Source organism: Thermobia domestica, chromosome 14 (assembly GCF_964235325.1).
Source record: "Thermobia domestica chromosome 14, izTheDome1.hap1.1, whole genome shotgun sequence".
NCBI classification, from domain to species: Eukaryota; Metazoa; Arthropoda; class Insecta; order Zygentoma; family Lepismatidae; genus Thermobia; species Thermobia domestica.
This window is the reverse complement of record NC_137467.1, coordinates 14336005-14354229: the sequence shown is the minus strand read 5'-3', so window position 1 is coordinate 14354229 and position 18225 is coordinate 14336005. Positions and strand designations below refer to the sequence as shown.

At 36.4% G+C, this 18225-nt stretch overlaps 1 protein-coding gene across 1 annotated transcript in view; it reads right to left on the bottom strand.

The window, feature by feature from the left end:
• Positions 1–9869: 9869 nt before the first annotated feature.
• Positions 9870–18225, bottom strand: part of LOC145669533 (exosome complex component RRP43-like) — a 32793-nt gene continuing 24437 nt past the window's right edge. Inside the window, exons 5-7 of the mRNA XM_081737719.1 lie at positions 16255–16375; positions 12396–12499; positions 9870–10051 (exon numbers count right to left, since the gene is read on the bottom strand). Of these exons, the coding sequence (XP_081593845.1) occupies positions 9939–10051; positions 12396–12499; positions 16255–16375 (338 nt within the window). The 3' untranslated portion in view covers positions 9870–9938. The remainder of the gene's footprint in view (positions 10052–12395; positions 12500–16254; positions 16376–18225) is intronic.

Genomic DNA, 18225 nt, shown 5'->3' with positions numbered 1-18225 from the left:
AATTGGAAGTAATCAGTTCCGTGGATTCTTTATCTTTTGCAAGTTTCTATCCTATACAATTACTGACAAGAGTGCATACTTGCCCTTACAAATTCTTTTATTTTAACTGACATGTTCAGACGCGTGCCTGAGCTCGAGCAAGTGCGAGTCTGAACTAGCGTGCTCTTCAGTCGTTATCAGTGAGCGCCAGCCCTTTTGAGGATACTGAGACTGGATCCACATGAGTCTAGATTGCAAAATAACCATGTCTGGCAGGGTTCTCACTGACCTGGAAATCTTGGAAAAATCAGGAATTTATTTTACTCGTAAAAAGTCAGAGAATTTTAAGTACGGATTTTTACTTGTCAAAACCTGTTTCTCTTCTCGTCTTACCTGCTTAATTGATAGGGGATATTTTATAAAAAATAAACTAGTTTATTTTGCAAAACTTCTCTGCCTACACACACACAGTATATACATGTATAGTCAACGACAAAAGCTGTTTCCATTTGATGAAAATTAGTTTCGTCAGTAACTTTAGAACGGAAGGACAATTTGAATATAGTTTTTAGTATGTTAAAAAGAATGTAATTTACTGTACTGTTTTTAGTATGTAATTTACTGTACGTTCCAGCCATACCACTATCTCTTTCTTTCTCTTTCTCTCTATGGCCGATGGAACCCGGAGGTTCAATGGCGTGTTAACAAAAGCTCTCCATTGACTTCTGTCCTTAGCTAACTGGATCCAGTTTCTACTCTGTATTTTCATTTGTGCGAGATCCATCTTAATATTGTCCTCCCATCTGCGCCTAGGTCATCCTAATGGACGTTTTCAGAATGGATTTCCAGTTAGAACTTTGAAAGCGTTTCTACTTTCTTCCATTTTGGCTACATGACCCTGCCCACATAAGTCTCCTAGATTAGAAGAGGGTAACAATGTTTGATGAGCGACATAAATTATGTAGAATCTCGTTATGAAGTTTTTGCACCATTCCCATTTCTCTTAGGTCCGAATATTCATCTTAGGATCTTGTTCTCAAACACTTTCAAAAGAAGAAAAAAATGAAATGAAATCTTTCAGTTTTACGTCCCATGGTTATGCCGGTTAGGCTAAAAGGAGACGGTGATGATGAGAAATGAATGAAATGGTGGAAGGAAGGAAGTGGGAGGAAACGGGAGAACCCCGAGAAAACCCACGAGTATGGTGTTTGTCCACCACAGTCAACACGGCGCGGGCTGGGATCGAACCAGGGACCCCAAGCACCGGAGGTGAACGCCCTACCACTGAGCCACTGCGCCCCCCACAAAAATTTTCCTTCAGTCTGCGTTCAGTCTTGAACAAGACTTTCAGTCTGCGTTCTTCCGTAAGAGTAAGCGACCATGTTTCGCAACCATACAGAACGACCACCATTATTCCCAAAATAAATTCTACCAAACGGAAATAACTTTTGTCGCTGACTGTACATGCATAGTAGATGAGGAACCCCCGGTCGGGAAAAATATAGTTGTTTCTTATATTATATATTGACGTGGAAATTTATAAATCGTAACTTTAAAACCTGGAAAAGTCAGGAAATTCATACTTGCCAAATAAGTGGAAATCTTGTCTAGTTTCACGTCCTTTTCTACGCCAAAAGAAGTTTCGAATTGGCTTGTTCTTTCTAACATTATTGATAATAGGGAGAGGTGTCCGCTTTTGCTAAGATTCTGTTGGTTGTCTAAGTATCCTTTTATTGACAATAGTATATTTACTGACGTATCCGTGGAAGAAGTTTCATGTACAATCTCGTCATGTTGGTTCACAGCTAAGCATTTTTTTTTTTTTTTTTTTTTGTCTTAATTTATTACAATTGGCAATATTTTGCAGCATTTTTATAAGGTTTTGGAAACAACCCAGTGAAAAAAAAATATCATCATTGAATGAGTTTGTGAGATGGGACAATTTTATTCTTGGCTGGACCATCAGTGATTTGGTTGGAATCAACTGAATAATTGTGTTCCGACATGTTTTAACTAAACCCATGTCCGTGTGTATGCCTCAAGTGAAATGAACTACTCGCTAGTTGGCGATTTTACGAAATAAATGTTGATCTCTGGACAAACTTTATGTGAGTGATCGAACATTTCTCATCAGAGAGTTTGTGGGGGGGAGGAATCGATTACTGAATTAGATCATCCTTCGTATTTCTCGTATTTAGCCTCCTTTGATTTATGCCGGTTTCCAAGAGTAAAGACCGCACTAAAATAACGAAAATTTTCTGATATCTATCATGATATGTTGAAGACATTAGTTTTATTTATTTATTTACAGACCTGTTTAAAAAGATTGGATTTATACAATGATGATGTTTTACGGAAGTCACATGGGTAAAGATTTAAAAGCTCTATACAGGAATTAGTACATTAGTACACCAATGTGACTTCCCTTAAGATATATATATACAAGGGATAGTCAAGAAGTTCCCGGAATTTCATTGTAACTATTTATTACCACAATATAGATACATATTCACTTAATCGCCTTCAAAATAAGCTCTTTGAGAACACACACATTTGTTCCACCGCTTCTGCCATTACTGGAAACAACGCTGAAAGTCGTGTTTTGGTATGTCCCGAAGTTCTGCTGTCGCGTTAGTTTGGATGTCTTCTACGTGGCAAAACGGATCGCAGAAACGAACAGAAACGGCAGATCCCCTTCGCCTACCAGTCTCCCTATCCGGCAGTGGCGAAGCGTACTATGAGGCTCTTAGGCCTGGCCTACCCTGTTTCCTACCGTATATTTTCTTTATCTTCGGTTTCTCATAAAATAAAGTCAATACTTCAACATTTCGGTTTTTTCGGTAACAAAATAGTAGGTTGGAAACACTTGGGAGTCCCTTTCGTCTGAGCCTCACCAACTCGCTAGACAGGTTTATGGGTTTTGCTGTTCAGAAAGCGAAGCTATTATCGCTGGGGATTGCACGCATTGTTGGGAAGGTGCGAAGGCTCGCCTCTGGGAGGTTTGTTTTTAGCGTTGAAGGCATCTTTCAATGCAAATATGTTGTAAAATGATTTCCTTAACACAGAGTAGGAAGTTTCTGTTTACAATTATTGAACAACGAAACGCGAAATTTTCAAATTTTTAGTGCAAAAAACTTGTGCCCCTAGTGATAATTTGTTTAGTTTGTTTACTTTAGGTATATACTCTCAGGAATTATTCAGAGTAGCTTCTTTTTTTTTTTTTTTTTTTCTACATGGGGCCTGGACCATAATATCTTGTAGAATACAAGCCTGATACATTAAACATATATATAAATTTACCAAACGCTACCGTACAGGATAAATAATAATATTTCTGTGTAATTTGAGTTTTCCACTTCTTAGAATCAGTGGGGAATTTACGATTTTGTTTCGAGGGACTTTGCTTGTTTCGGGAGGAGCTTTGCTAACTTCATTCCTGGAAATGTGAAAATTCTGTAATATATATAAAACAAAAGTTGCGATAAAATTTCGGTGAGTGCTTAGGCCCGGAAGCCACCCCCATTAAATATGCAAATGCATAGAATACAATATTAAATATTTTGCTTTGATTCAAATGAAGTTCCTTCTGAGCATTAACATTTCTAGTGAAGTCATTATCACATAATGTATTAATTAAATGCAGTATTGTACTTACTTTAAAGTGGGAGATGCAAGTGACAAACGCTTATCCAAGAAATGTGACAGTTAACTGTAAGAATGTACTTACTTTTTCTCTCCCTCCATTTTCAAATATGCAGGAAATGAAAACAGCAAGTGAGGAGGAAATTCACCTCATCCCCCCTGCAAATTCCAAACAGAAGAAAACATGAACTGCACTTCAAAATATTTGTAGTGGAGCTAAATGGGAATATTCCATTAATACACATTGCATGTTTTCCTCCATGTAAATATTTGTTTAATAATAATAATAATAATAATAATAATAGAGTACTTTCCGTCTACTTTTGCTTATAAAGTATTCATCCTTTCTTGTAAAATTAAAAAAAAAAAAAATACTATGTATACATGCACATCAATTTAACTCTAAACAGTTAGAAATGCAGCTAAGAAAATTCTGTAAAATAAATAGATTTGGTAGTGTCTTTTGTTTAACTCAATAAGGAAAATAGAATTCTGACTATAATTTTGAACATTTTATGATACATTAAATGTTATTTGTGTTGTTAGTTTATCGGGCTTACCCTACTTGTGGGATTAGGCTTCGCCACTACTCTCCGGCAGATTTAGCACCAGCAGATTTCTGGCCTTCCCCAAGATCAAAAACGGCCTCAGAGGTAATCGTTTTGCCACTGTAGAAGACGTTCAAACTAACGCGATGATTGAACTTCGGAACATACCAAAACAGGACTTACAGCGTTGTTTCCAGCAATGGTAAATCACCATTTCGTGAACATTTTGACTGCCCCTCGTGTGTATATATATATATATATATATATATATATATATATATATATATATATATATATATATATAAATCAGGGACACATTTTGGAAATTAAGTTATGTTAAAGTATAAATTTTAGTTGAGTAAACAAGTACATAAATTGTTTTCAGGTTATTTACTGAAGCGTTAAAAAAATCGGTGATCCAGGGGACTGTAGCAAATAACTTTCCAATGCTTAACATAACAAAAATCCGTGTTGAAACCGGCAGGAAAAATTTAAACCTGGCTAAGAATTCTTGTGTGACACTTAACAATTATAGTTATAATACAATATTACGAATAGTGTGTTGTTTCTGTATACGACAGTACTATATATATATATATGTGTGTGTGTATATATATAAACCATTTCTGTGCCAAATTTTTAAAAAATGAATTGGTTGTTGTAGGAAAAAAAATACTAAATTGATTTCAAATTATGCAGACATTTGTTCGTTATTGTCATGTCTTTAGACATGTTATGCATACAAGTTCTTTTCTTTTCTTTTTTTTCATTAAAAAAAATGTAAATATTAATCACTTCTGAACACCTTTAGTAAAACTAGTTTGAAATAAACTGCGCAAACGTGTATGTGTGAATTGTGACGTAAATATGTACATATATGTATATCTATAGATATTCTGCTGCAGAGAATGTAATTAATAGTGTTATTGTAAGTCTTCTTTGAATCATGACAACCTTGGAAGAGAACAGCGTTGATTATTTATGAGATCTGCTATGATGAGTGAATGGATGAAAACAAGAAAGATATAATGTGAGATTGTTGATGAGAACGGAGTTATGTTAAAATGTGATAATTTTATTTACGAAGTTTGATTAAATTTCTATAGCAGAGTTTAAAGTCTCATATTTTCTTCCTTGCAATTTGTCTGTTTTGTTTGTATATAATACAATGAAGACAGCTATGGTTCCGACGTGGACGTTGGGCCATGGTTTGAAAGTGTATGGTATCTATTTGGCAGTTCAGATCACCTTGCCAATAGTCAGGGTAATCCTGATGGTAAATTAAGTATCCATCGACTTAACCCTCGGACCACCAACGGGGGGGGGGGGGGGGGTGCTCAACATGTTTAGCTTAAGCGTGTACCTTACGATGGTTTGCTATTTTAAGTTGGTGGGCACAGATCCCCCCCTTACGTTGGTAGTAGATGTGACATTTAGTAGCGTCATTCCTAGATTGAGTTGAGTTGATTTTGAGTGTAACGTCCCTTTCAGCAGCGAGGCTATATAAGACGGGACCTACTGATTAACGTGGAATCCGAACCACATAAGCTTCCGTCGGGAATTGAATCCGGGCTGCCCACCCAAAGGCGCGTATACTAACCGCTTAGCCACGGAGGAGCTCCACTCCTAGATTTGCAGTATAATAAATAGCTTATCCCGCCTTTCCTGAATTTGGTTGTGAGTCTTATCCCATGAACTGTTCACTTTCAGTCCCTGGAGATTTTTGAGAGTTTCTAATATGTTTCTTTTGCGAGATATTTTTAATCTTAACAAGTGGGTATCACCACCATCACCCTTAGTAGTTCGCATTACAAAAAAATACCTAGGTAGTGCGAGGGTTAAAATGCACGATGGCAACCCGGAAGGTAAGTCGTATTTTAGAATGCCCTTAGCTACCGGGCAACTTCATAGTGAATGTTGCCATCAGGTCAGCATCAGTAGTGCAACTCCTCATTTTCAAAATAGCAGTAATGGCATTCTGGCTTTGGAACTTCCTGTAGAAAATAAATTCTGACCAAACCATATACTATTTAATAAATAAAATCGTTACAGTTTCGGTAAAGTATACGTGCCTTCATCAGACACATTATCAGATACAATCGCTAAGACTACAACTCATATATACAGTATCTCAGAAAATCAGAGGAGGTCATATCTAGAAAACCAATAACATAACAAGGTCTTTTCATTTTTAGCAATTTTGTATCATTAATAAGTTGTATTATTAAAAACTGCAAAAATATGTAATTAAAAATTGTTAAATATGAATGGATGGATCTTACTGGTTCTTAGATATGACCTTTTCTCATTTCTGAGGTATACAAGTATAAGCTGCAGTCTTACAGATTGTATTCTATAGTCTGATGAAGGCAAAGATATTTTGCCGAAACTGTAACGATACTATTTAATAAATACTATATGGTTTGGTCAGAATTTGTCTTTTATTTTAAGCAATAGTAATATTTTTCTAAGCAGTCTTGGGGGCTACGTTTATAGATTTCATGGAGAGGTCATTCCTACTAGTCTACAGCCTACAGAAGAGCAACAGGTTCTGTAATACCACGGGTAATATACGTGCCTTATAGAAATCGATTCGGCGTTTCCACCGTTGGTATATGCGGCAGCGAGTGTGTTAAAATCTCACTAAAGTCGTCTATTATTAGATATAGGAGAAGTTTTTTTTTAAACCCAAGGTACACTCATGTCCAAAATTATTGTCGCATGTTTATAAATATGTTGTTGGAGGAATATAATTTGATGATAAATTCACCCGGTATTTCTTATAATGTTAGTATGTGTATACTCGGCAAAGACATGCATGTGGCAAAGTTTCATGTCAAAAGAGCAATAAATAAGAACAATAAAACGAAAATAAAACGTTCTTGTCCATTTAGCAACATTTTGCTTTCCTCATTCTAATTTTCGTATTTATAATTTTTTCCTATGAAATTTACTACAAATATACATTTCCCGATTATAAATAGAGTATCAGTATTAATAGTACTCTGCAAAATCATTATCAAATTATATTCTTACAAAAAGACAGTTATAGATATGCGACAATCATTTTGGACATGAGTGTACATGCACGAAAGAATTAACGCTCATGCCACTGGTTAAAAAAAAAAAAAAAATCCCACATTTGGATAAACTTTTAATTGGGCTTTTATACTAATTTGAAAATGCAGGATCTAATGAAACTAGTTTAAAACATCCGTTCATTGAGTCAAAAGAATACTTATCTTAAAATTGAGATATTTTATTTATAAAATAGTTAATCGGATTCAGGTTTCTCAAATTACCTAATATACAAATCGAATTAGAAATGTATCCAAGTGTGAACACTTTCACCATTTGCATAAACGATACTTCAAAGATCCTAACTTTTGATGTCATTTTCCTTGTGACCCAATGGACAGGTACACTCATGTCCAAAATGATTGTCGCATTTCTATAACTGTCTCCTTTTAAGAATATAATTTGATAATGATTTTGCAGGGTACTTTTAATACTGATATTATGTGTATAATTGGGAAATGTATATTTGTGGTAAATTTCATAGGAAAGTAATTATAAATAAGAAAATTATAATGAGTAAAACAAAATGTTGCTAAATGGACAAGAAAGTTTTATTTTCGTTCTATTCTTATTTATTGCTCTTTTGACATTAAATTTTCCACATACATGTCTTTGCCGGTTATACAGATACTAACATTATAAGAAATACCGGGCAAATTCATTATCAAATTATATTTCTACAACAACATATTTATAGACATGCGACAATAATTTTGGAGATGAGTGTACATTTAAAATAGTTTCGTTGTATTCAGCGCCCTCCAATTAGTATAAAAAACGCAATTGGAAGTTTATCGAAAGGTGTGGACTTTTTTATCAATCCTATGAACGTTAGTTGTGTGGCTTGTGAATACTTTTTGATACTTTATTCGCGTGCACAAGTTCCACAACAAAATGGAGTAAGGGGAGAAAGATTTAGTATTATTACGTGTGTATTTTGTTCCTTGTATCTAATTTATTTGCACAAATTCGGAAACTACCAGATGGGGAAGAAATTGCGAATTCGATACGGCGTTCGCCCACCAAAAGGACTTTCTTTTTGTTTTGTTTTGTTTTTTGTGTTTGCTTGTTAACTAATGGATACACAGAATAAAACTTTTCCAGTAATCAAAACCCAACGCTTGACACTACCATCAGCACTGCGATTGGGAATCGAGCTAATGTTATACCATGTCAAGTATAACACAACTTACAGATTCAAGACTATGAGAAGCAACACTAAATAAAAACAATATTTCAATAGAACAGAATCCAAAATGATGATGAAAGCAACGAGAAGTTAACGATCATGGGTAAAAGGAATATTAAGGTAGACTCATGTCCAAAATGCTTGTCGCATATCTATAACTGTCCTCTTGTAAGAATATAATTTGATAATAATTTTGCAGGGTACTTTTAATACTAATACTATGTGTATAATCGGGAAATGTATATTTGTGGTAAATTTCGTAGGAAAAAATTATAAATATGAAAATTAGAATGAGTAAAAAAAAAAATTTTTGTAAATGGATAAGAAAGTTTTATTTTAGTTGTATTGTTCTTATTTGCTGCTCTTTTGACATGAAATGTACCACATACATGTCTCTTCCGATTTTGCACATACTAACATTATAGGAAATACCGGGCGAATTCGTTATCAAATTATATTCCTACAACAACATATTTACAGACATGACAATAATTTTGGACATGAGTGTACCTGGCATTCAAGTGGAACAAACCAGGAATATCTCCAATTAAGATAATGAAGTGCTAGGATTGATTAGTTTCTTGTGTCTTCACAAAAGATCAGTGGCTTTTGTATCTGCAAGAATTTTGAAAGCTCTTCACCATTTTACTATTATGATGAGCGAGCATTCACCTCTGATCCCAGCCCACGTTCATGATGCTCGGGGTTCTCTCGTTTACTCCCACATTCTCACTCCGCCAACTGCTTGTTTCGTTTTTTCTTTATTTTTACTATTATTATGTTTCTTTTACTCTCTTTCAACATATTATGTTCGTTATATTGTGTACAAAAATGTACCACAGAACATTAAAACATGTGAATAGGACTAATAGCTATATCTTGTACCTCTTCATAAGTGCAATCTTTTGAACGTAAGGCACTATTCCGAAGGGGTGACGACTTTTGCTAGAAATTGTGAATTTATATGAGGCGTTCCGAGAGTGAGGGCGAACTCTGAAAGGTTTGTTTTCTGAAAATACTCTCTGAACGGTCAAAATAATCATCTATTTGTTTGCAACTGTGTTTTCCGAGAGAAAAAGAAGCGACTTCTATAAACTACACACGCACTGTGTATAAGCACGAGAACTGACTGCCACAGAGTAGTTTGGTATTACTACTCAAACAACCAGTCCTCGGTTCGATCCCCGCTCGCGCCAAGCGAGCTTTGTGGTGGACAAACACCGTGTGTGGGGGTTTTCTCGGGGTTCTCCCATTTCCTCCCACTTTCTTCATTTCTCATCATCACCGTCTGCTTTAGCTTAGTCGGCATAAGCGCGGGACGTAAAACTTAAAGATTTCATTTCATTTCAAACAACCAGACTGCACGTAATTTTCGTTGAATTCGCCCTCACTACCCGGAAAGTCTCACATGTTTAACATTATTGAAACAATAATTTCTTACAAAAAATAATGTTTTATTTATATTCATTAAAAAAAAAATTAAAAATTAAAGATAAGATTCTCTATCCATCAGGAGTTTGAAGAGCTTTTTCGATCATTTCACAGACTAATCGGCTTCTGTTTCTTGCTCTTGCAATACAATCTTGAAGCTGCGATTCAGACAATGGGCTTCCACCTAAAACAAAACAGTTGCCAGTTGAAAGAATTATAACTACAAAATTGAAATAAATAAATAAATAAAAAAAAAAAAACTAACAGATGAGTAAATAGTTCCTGCACAACTTTCAAGGATGTATCTGCGTCAGTGTTAACAGTGACGAAGGGAAGCGTGTGTTGATGTAGAGTCGAAAGGTGTAGAAGCTCTAATAAACATAAGCTCAGTTAAGTCGGAAAGACTATTGTTCCGGAAGCGTGTATATCTCTTTCTTGGATCTTTGAAGAAGGTGGGTATAGTAAAACAGTTTCAGAAGGAGAAGTATCCGCGTAGAACCAATTATTATAATGTACCGGGCATGGGCGGCGATTAGGGGGGGAAAGGGGGGCAGTTGCCCCCTACTTTCTGAAATGGCCTATTAATGTATATAGTTTCAACAAGGGAAATTTGTATATTAACATTGATATACAAATATTCAGATCATGTCTTGCCCCCCCCCACTTTTAACGTTCAATCGCCGCCACTGGTACCGGGTATTACAAAAATTTGTCAAAATAAACGAAGAAGTTCATAGTTTCATATTATACGCAGTGGTGTGTTTCTAATTTTTTAATAATCGGTTCTCTATCTATATACATATATATAGAGGGAGGGAGGGACAGATAGTAAATGGATATATATAACTCTCTTACGAAACAAATCATACAATGTAGACAAAATCAATTTTTTTACTGGCTACCACAAATGGGCAAGTAGAGACCTGACACAGCATCCTAATACAAGGTGGTGTGACGAAATTAGGTAGCACTGCGAATATCTTGGAAACGAATTATCCAAGATAGATAATTGTCCACAAGTATTGGAATGACCTTATAGATCAACAATTATTGATAATGGTATGTACTGTATGTGTTTTAAATGTGAATAATCCTCACTACTACATTCATGGATTCCAGTTCTCATTCTTGATATCTGAGCATTTGAGATTAAGAAACAAATGCTCATACCTTGTTCTGATAGATCATATGTTTAACTCAGTAGCTGTAAGAATGTCTAGAAACAAAGATAGTTAAACTAAAATTTACTCTTCTTGAGTATATTTGGGTATAATTTAGTGTTATGTCTAAGTATAACAAACGGTTCCAGCAAACCGGCTGAATAGCAACACTGGTGCCGAAAACGTGAAAAAATCAACTTTAAAAGTCCACAATTCCATTACTATAGGACTAATCGTAGTCGTGTCAAGACACCACTGAGGAACTAGTGTGTGAACTATCCAAATATCTATCTTTCAGAACCTCCGGTACTTGCACAATCATTTTTAGAGAGGCTGTTTGGGAGTACTTGATCACTCTCCACCTACCTCTCTAAAAAATTGGTGTGAAAGTACTGGAGCATTCTTAAACACGGATATCTGGATACTTCACATAACAGTTCCTCAGTAATGTTTTGACCCGACTACGGTAGGTTCCATAGTAGTGGAGCTATGAACTCTTAAAATTCACTTGTTTCACGTTCTCGGCACCCTATAACTCCAAAACCATCCACTTTTGAGCACAGGCTCATATGAACTTTTTTCTGATTTTAATGTAAGGAATCTGTTCCCAAAATATTGTAATACATTTTTTATAACACTCTGTATGTCATCAATCATCCAATTACTACTACTGTGAAAACGGTCTGCCGGTAGAAGACAAACCTAGAGAAGGTCGCCCACGCAAATTGAGTAAGGAAAAGTTACGAAAACTGAAGAAAGTCTGTGAGAACAAGATCGGAGTAAACCAAAAGGAACGAAAACTGTTAGTCTTCAATACCGTAATGGAGAAACAGCACTCGATGTACAGTAAGTACAGTGAAAAATAACTCGAAAAGATATCTAAATGTGCCGCAAACTGCAACAGAAACTTATGAATAATGAAATGAACGACATTATGGACGACAAAAAACACTTTAAATTTACAGGGCATGGCATCTTGTACACACTAAACATAAACTGGCAACTTACCCGTTTTATGTATACAGCACACACACTAAACATAAACCGACAACTTACCCAATTTGTGTACGGCATACACTAAACATAAACTCACAACTTAACCAATTTGTGTACGGCATACACTAAACATAAACTGACAACTTACCCAATTTGTGTACGGCATACACTAAACATAAACTCACAACTTAACCAATTTGTGTACGGCATACACTAAACATAAACCGACAACTTACCCGTTTTGTGTACAGCCCACACTAAACACAAACTGACAACTTACCCAATTTGTGTACGGCATACACTAAACATAAACCGACAACTTACCCGTTTTATGTATACAGCACACACACTAAACATAAACTGACAACTTACCCGGTTTGTGTACAGCAGACAACTTTTCCCCTTCAATCACTATAGTAACGATGCCTGAAGATAAATTCTCTTCGTCAGACGTAGGGTCAGCGATCAGAACCTCACTGAAATTAAACCAAAAGAATATTCCTGAAAATTTTCAAGAACAAACTTGTAATTTCCACACTTTTTTTTTTTTCCATCTTGAATTTGCTACAAGACAAAACATTTGCATACTAGTTATACATGGATCAAAATTAGAACCGGATTGACAATTCAAACCCACGTGGAAATTCGTGTTGAGAAGGGAAGCTAGGTCACGTGTTATTAAGGTCACAAAGAGAGAGAGAGAGAGGGCCCAATCATGAACGTCGTGGTGGTAGTTACAAGTGAAAAGTTTCTGTACAAGGGATGGGATGCTTCCTTGTAACATATATTCAAAAGTGTATGTCAACCAAGGTGGAAAGTGCATATTGAACGCCTCAGCGAAATATTGACGACTGGCAACACATGCTTCTCCAAATGCCATTCATTTCTTATTCTGATCCTAATGTAATACCGTAGTCTAATAATGTCAGCTTTATCAGAAAATAGTGTAAACATTTACCACACAACATTGAAGAAAGATACTGTAAGTCCTTTCGCTGACGCTTCACTAGAGAGAAGATAGAAGAAATAAGATAGAAAAAAAAAAAAGACATGCGTTCAGGTACTATACACCATGCTGGAACTACTTATAGTGTACTTAGCACTTGGAAAGCGCTCATAATATAGTTGTTACTCTTGTTTAATATCTTAACTGTTTAATAGTAACTATAATATACTCACTTCGGGATATGGGAAGTATATTTTCCCTTTTGATCAATGTATTTCCTATATATATCTTATATATATAGCTTATAAATCAGAAACGGCTAAGAATAAAAAGATGAAACAAAAACTGAAATAGGGAATGATTGATAAAACATATCAAGTGGTGTTGTGGTGACCCTCAAGGCCCTCCATGAAGGGAACCCAGGGGCCAACTTCAAATTTTCAAATAGATACATTGGATGGGTCATACCTTATTAAATGGTCAACTGGAAAGAAACAATGTTCGATTTGGGTAACCATTTTGAAATAGTGCGATAAGGAAATGTCATAGAGTGCATTGAACACAGTGTGCTTTATTCCCAGAAAAGGCCCATAACATGTTTCACCTTTGGGGGAAGGGCGTAGAGACTAGACCATTGTAAAGAGAAATGTATGTATTTTACTTCATGATTGAAAAAACTGAACAACAAACGTTTCTTGCAGAATGTTTTTCCTGTTAGTAAGGGTTTATTGAACGGAACGATTCAGCGGTTTAGATTGGTAATACGTAGGGAGAGCAAGATGTTTTCTAACGAAATAAGTGAACACATTTCTTTGGGTAGTAGTCCTTACTTTTGTGGTTTATGTGTTCAAGTCAGAATGCTGTTGTCAAGCTTCCTGATTTGTTTCGTTAATTAGAATAAATAAAGAACAAAAGACTAACAGATTTAATTTAGAGAAAATATTACACTTTGGCCATAGCTAAAATTATGACTTTCTATTAGACACTTGTTCCTGTGTTTATACAAATATAACGACGACAGTCCCCCTACTATCTGCAGACAAAAACAGCGCCTCACTAGCTTTACCTCATTCCTCACTAGCACCAATATCGTATCAGCTGAGTACAGTAGATGGCGTTCACACTCTATGGTGATTTGTCTTCCTGGAGGTGCTACGAACAATTCCAGTGGTAGTTGTCAAATTACTCCGATACAGGTCAAAACCCAAGAATATACTTTGTGACTAATTATACGAAAGTTATATTTTATAGACGAGCCGTACAAGAAAGCGGCAAGTGTAGTGTAATTTTTGGTGTGGTGGACGCAATGTTGTATAGCAACGCTGAAGCATTTGACATGCTTATGGTGCTTGGAGAATGCCGGCAGAATCACTAATTTATCTAGCTACACTATGAAAACGCAGCTTCAAGCACAAGATAAGACTACACAAGGTGTATATACACATACGTATAATAATGATTTGGTATCAATTTTTCCAAATATGTTTAGTTCTTCGCCTGTATCAAACACTCCCTATTTCTAGTTTGGTTTAACATGTAATTAGTAGTTCCAGGTATTTTTCCCTAAAAAGACATTTATTCATGGAAATGGAAGTGAAATGTCAGCAACTATGTTAGAGTTACTTTTAATGTGTATGTAAGTAAAACGAACAAATTAAGGAAGATGAGTTATTCTCAATTGAAACAATACCGTGACCTGTCTCCTGTTCAAGGAAGCTGTATAAAGTACACTATGTGATCAAAAGTACCCGGACACCCCCAAAAACATACGTTTTTCATATTAGGTGCATTGTGCGGCCACCTACTGCCAGGTACTCATTATCAGTGACCTCAGTAGTCATTAGGCATCGTGAGAAAGCAGAATGGGGCACCACGCGGAACTCACGGACTTCGAACGTGGTCAGGTGATTGGGTGTCACTTGTGTCAGAAGTCTGTATGCGAGATTCCCACACTCCTGAACATCTCTAGGTCCACTGTGTCTGATGTGATAGTGAAGTGGAAACCTGAAGGGACACTACAGCACAAAAGCGTACAGGCCGACCTCGTCTGTTGACTGACACAGACCGCCGACAGTTGAAGAGAGTCGTAAAGTGTAATAGGCAGACATCTATCCAGACCATCACACAGGAATTCCAAACTGCATCAGGATCCACTCCAAGTACTATGACAGTCAGGCGTGAGGTGAGAAAACTTGGATTTCATGGTCGAACGGTCACACATCACGCAGTTAAATGTCAAACGACGCCTCGCTTGGTGTAAGGAGCGTAAACATTGGACGATTGAACAGTGCAAAACGTTGTGTGGAATGACGAATCACGGTACACAATGTGGCGATCAAATATCAGGGTGTGGGTATGGTGAATGCCCGGTGAACGTCATCTGTCAGCGTGTGTAGTGCTAACAGTAAAATTCTGAGGTGGTGGTGTTATGGTGTGATCGTGTTTTTCTTGGAGGGGGCTTGCACCCCTTGTTGTTTTGCGTGGCACTTTCATAGTGCAGGCCTACATTGATGTTTTAAGCACCTTCTTGCTTCCCACTGTTGAAGAGCAATTCGGGGATGGCGATTGCATCTTTCAACACGATCGAGCACCTGTTGCATGGCCTGGCCTGCACAGAATCCTGACTTGAATCCTATAGAACACCTTTGAGATGTTTTGGAACGTCGACTTCGTGTCAGGCCTCACCGATCTACATCGATAGCTCTCCTCAGTTCAGCAGTCCGTGAAGAAGAGCTGCCATTCCCCAAGAAACCTTCCAGCACCTGATTGAAAGTATGCCTGCGAGAGTGGAAGCTGTCATCAAGGCTAAGGGTGGGCCAACACCATATTGAATTCCAGCAGTATCGATGGAGGACGCCACGAACTTGTAAGTCATTTTCAGCCAGGTGTCCGGATACTTTTGATCACATAGTGTAAGTTCATATAATTACAATATACTGCTTTTTCTTCTATTTGTATTTTTAAATGCGACCTAGTAAACTATACAAACTAGAGTATACCTAGGTACTAGAGTTAAGTGTTATACATCTTTGTGTGCCTGTTAAATGATCCTCGTGTTTTCTACATGACTACTCACAAAGGGCCCCCTATCAGACTTCAGCCCCCTGGCCCTTACTGCTCTTAAATGGACTCTGCAAAGTAATATAATCAATTGCGTACACGCGCTTTCATTTATTGCCTTCTTTTCCCTTATTTCTAGACACTCAACATTTTTTTTTAAATTTTGTTTTTAGGTCTGAATTGCTGCAATTTTTTAAAGAGAAAATATTATACAAAATTACTTACTCATCAAAGATAGCAAATGTTGTGCTTACAGGCATACACTGCACATTCAGTGGTTTCCTTTCATTATCGAATACTTCGATGGATTCCTTTTCAGCATCATATTCCACTCGAGGTAATGTCACTACAAAATAATGATAATCGTATTATTAACACTCAAAAGTTTTCTACTGATAAACAATAAAAATACAGTAAGCTAACTTTACAGGTGTGTAGTGTTCTGAATAACTGTCGTTATTTTAGTTTTTTTTTTTTTTCTTACTCCCAAAGATTTCATTTAAAATGCAAAGGGTACAGGAGAAAAAATAAATGTTAAAAAATAAAAACATTAGTGAATGTAACGAAGAAAGTAATAATAACTACAGGGTGTTACAAAAGTGTGTCACTATATTTTGGGAACAGATTTCTCTCATCAAAATAAGAAAAAAAAGTTATATGAACATGTGCTCAAAAGTGGATAGTTTCGGAGTTACAGGGTGCCGAAACGTGAAAATATGAACTTTAATAATCCATAGTTTCACTACTATAGGACCGATCGTAATCGGGTCAAGACATCACTGAGGAACTGGTATGTGTACTATCCAAATATCCATGTTTAAGAACGCTCCAGTACTTGCACATTATTTTTTTTTAGAGAGGTAGGTGAAGAGTGATCAAGTACTCCCATACAGCTTCTCTAAAAATGATTGTGCAAGTACCGGAGGTTTTGAAAGATGGATATTTTGATAATTCACATACTAGTTCCTCAGTGATGGTTTGACCCAACTACGATCAGCCCTATAGTAATGGAATTGTGGACCTTTAAAGTTTATTTTTTCACGTTTACGGCACCCTGTAACTACGAAACTATGTATCCGACCCCAGATCCATACCATTTTTTTTTTCTTATTTTGACGTGTCATCTATTCCCAATATACCGTGGCAATTTTTTGGTAACACCCTGTATATAGAGGTTAGAAGATAGAAAGTAGAAAATTAATTAAATGCAATGTGTAACTAATTTAAAGTACCATGATTATACCCTTTCAGCTAAAGGAGACAGATAAGTAATGGAAAGGAATAATTGCGAAATGAGAATGGGGGAGAAAATGGGAAAGTCACCGATAAAATCCATGGCCACGATGTTGTCTACCATAAAATCACACAGCGTGGGATCGAACTAGGAATCTCTCGCGTCATAGGTGTTTTACCACTGAGCCACAGCGTCCCCGGTAAAAAGGAGAAGAGGATACTAATCGCTATCTATACATTGTTCGGCGTAAGCTCTAAACTGCGATAAACAAAGCCACGTGAAACCAAATCTCACTGATTTGCTGTTGTCCTACCGACGCTTGTACTCCTCCGCAAAATAGTTCATGTGATTGGATTATTACTTTTACTATGAAGCTTCATATAAAACTGCTATATTATTATAAATGACAAAAATATAATAGGAATTATCTAATAATACTGCAATCGAGTGTGGCTAATGAAACAATAGAAATAAACACTAAGCATGCGCAATAATTATGGCGCCAACTCAACTGTAGACGGGTGTTCTGCTTTTAAAGTCTGAAAGATGACTGGCATGAATCCCAGTTCCGCGATTGTTGTGGTAAAACACCAACAAGGCAAACCTTTACTCACTAAGCAACAATTGTTTACGAGCGAAATTCAAATACTTTTTTTTTTTTTTTAATCTTTCGAGTTTCTTTTCTTTCTTTTCTGCTGCTGCTGTAAGTATCTGGACAACACGAGACAGTATTGTCAAAATGCACGTGTATAATTTGCTCCTCCCCTGGGGACTGGGAGTGATACATCACTAGCCAATCGTGTTTGCGACAAGCGGAAGGATACAAATATTTTGTTTATCGGAGTTTAGAGCTTACGCCGAACAATGTTTAGGTAGTGTTACTGAAGTGAGGACAGACGAGCTTATACCATTCGACTCATGATCATCATTAAAGTTATTTTGCTATTATTGGCAGGTCACTT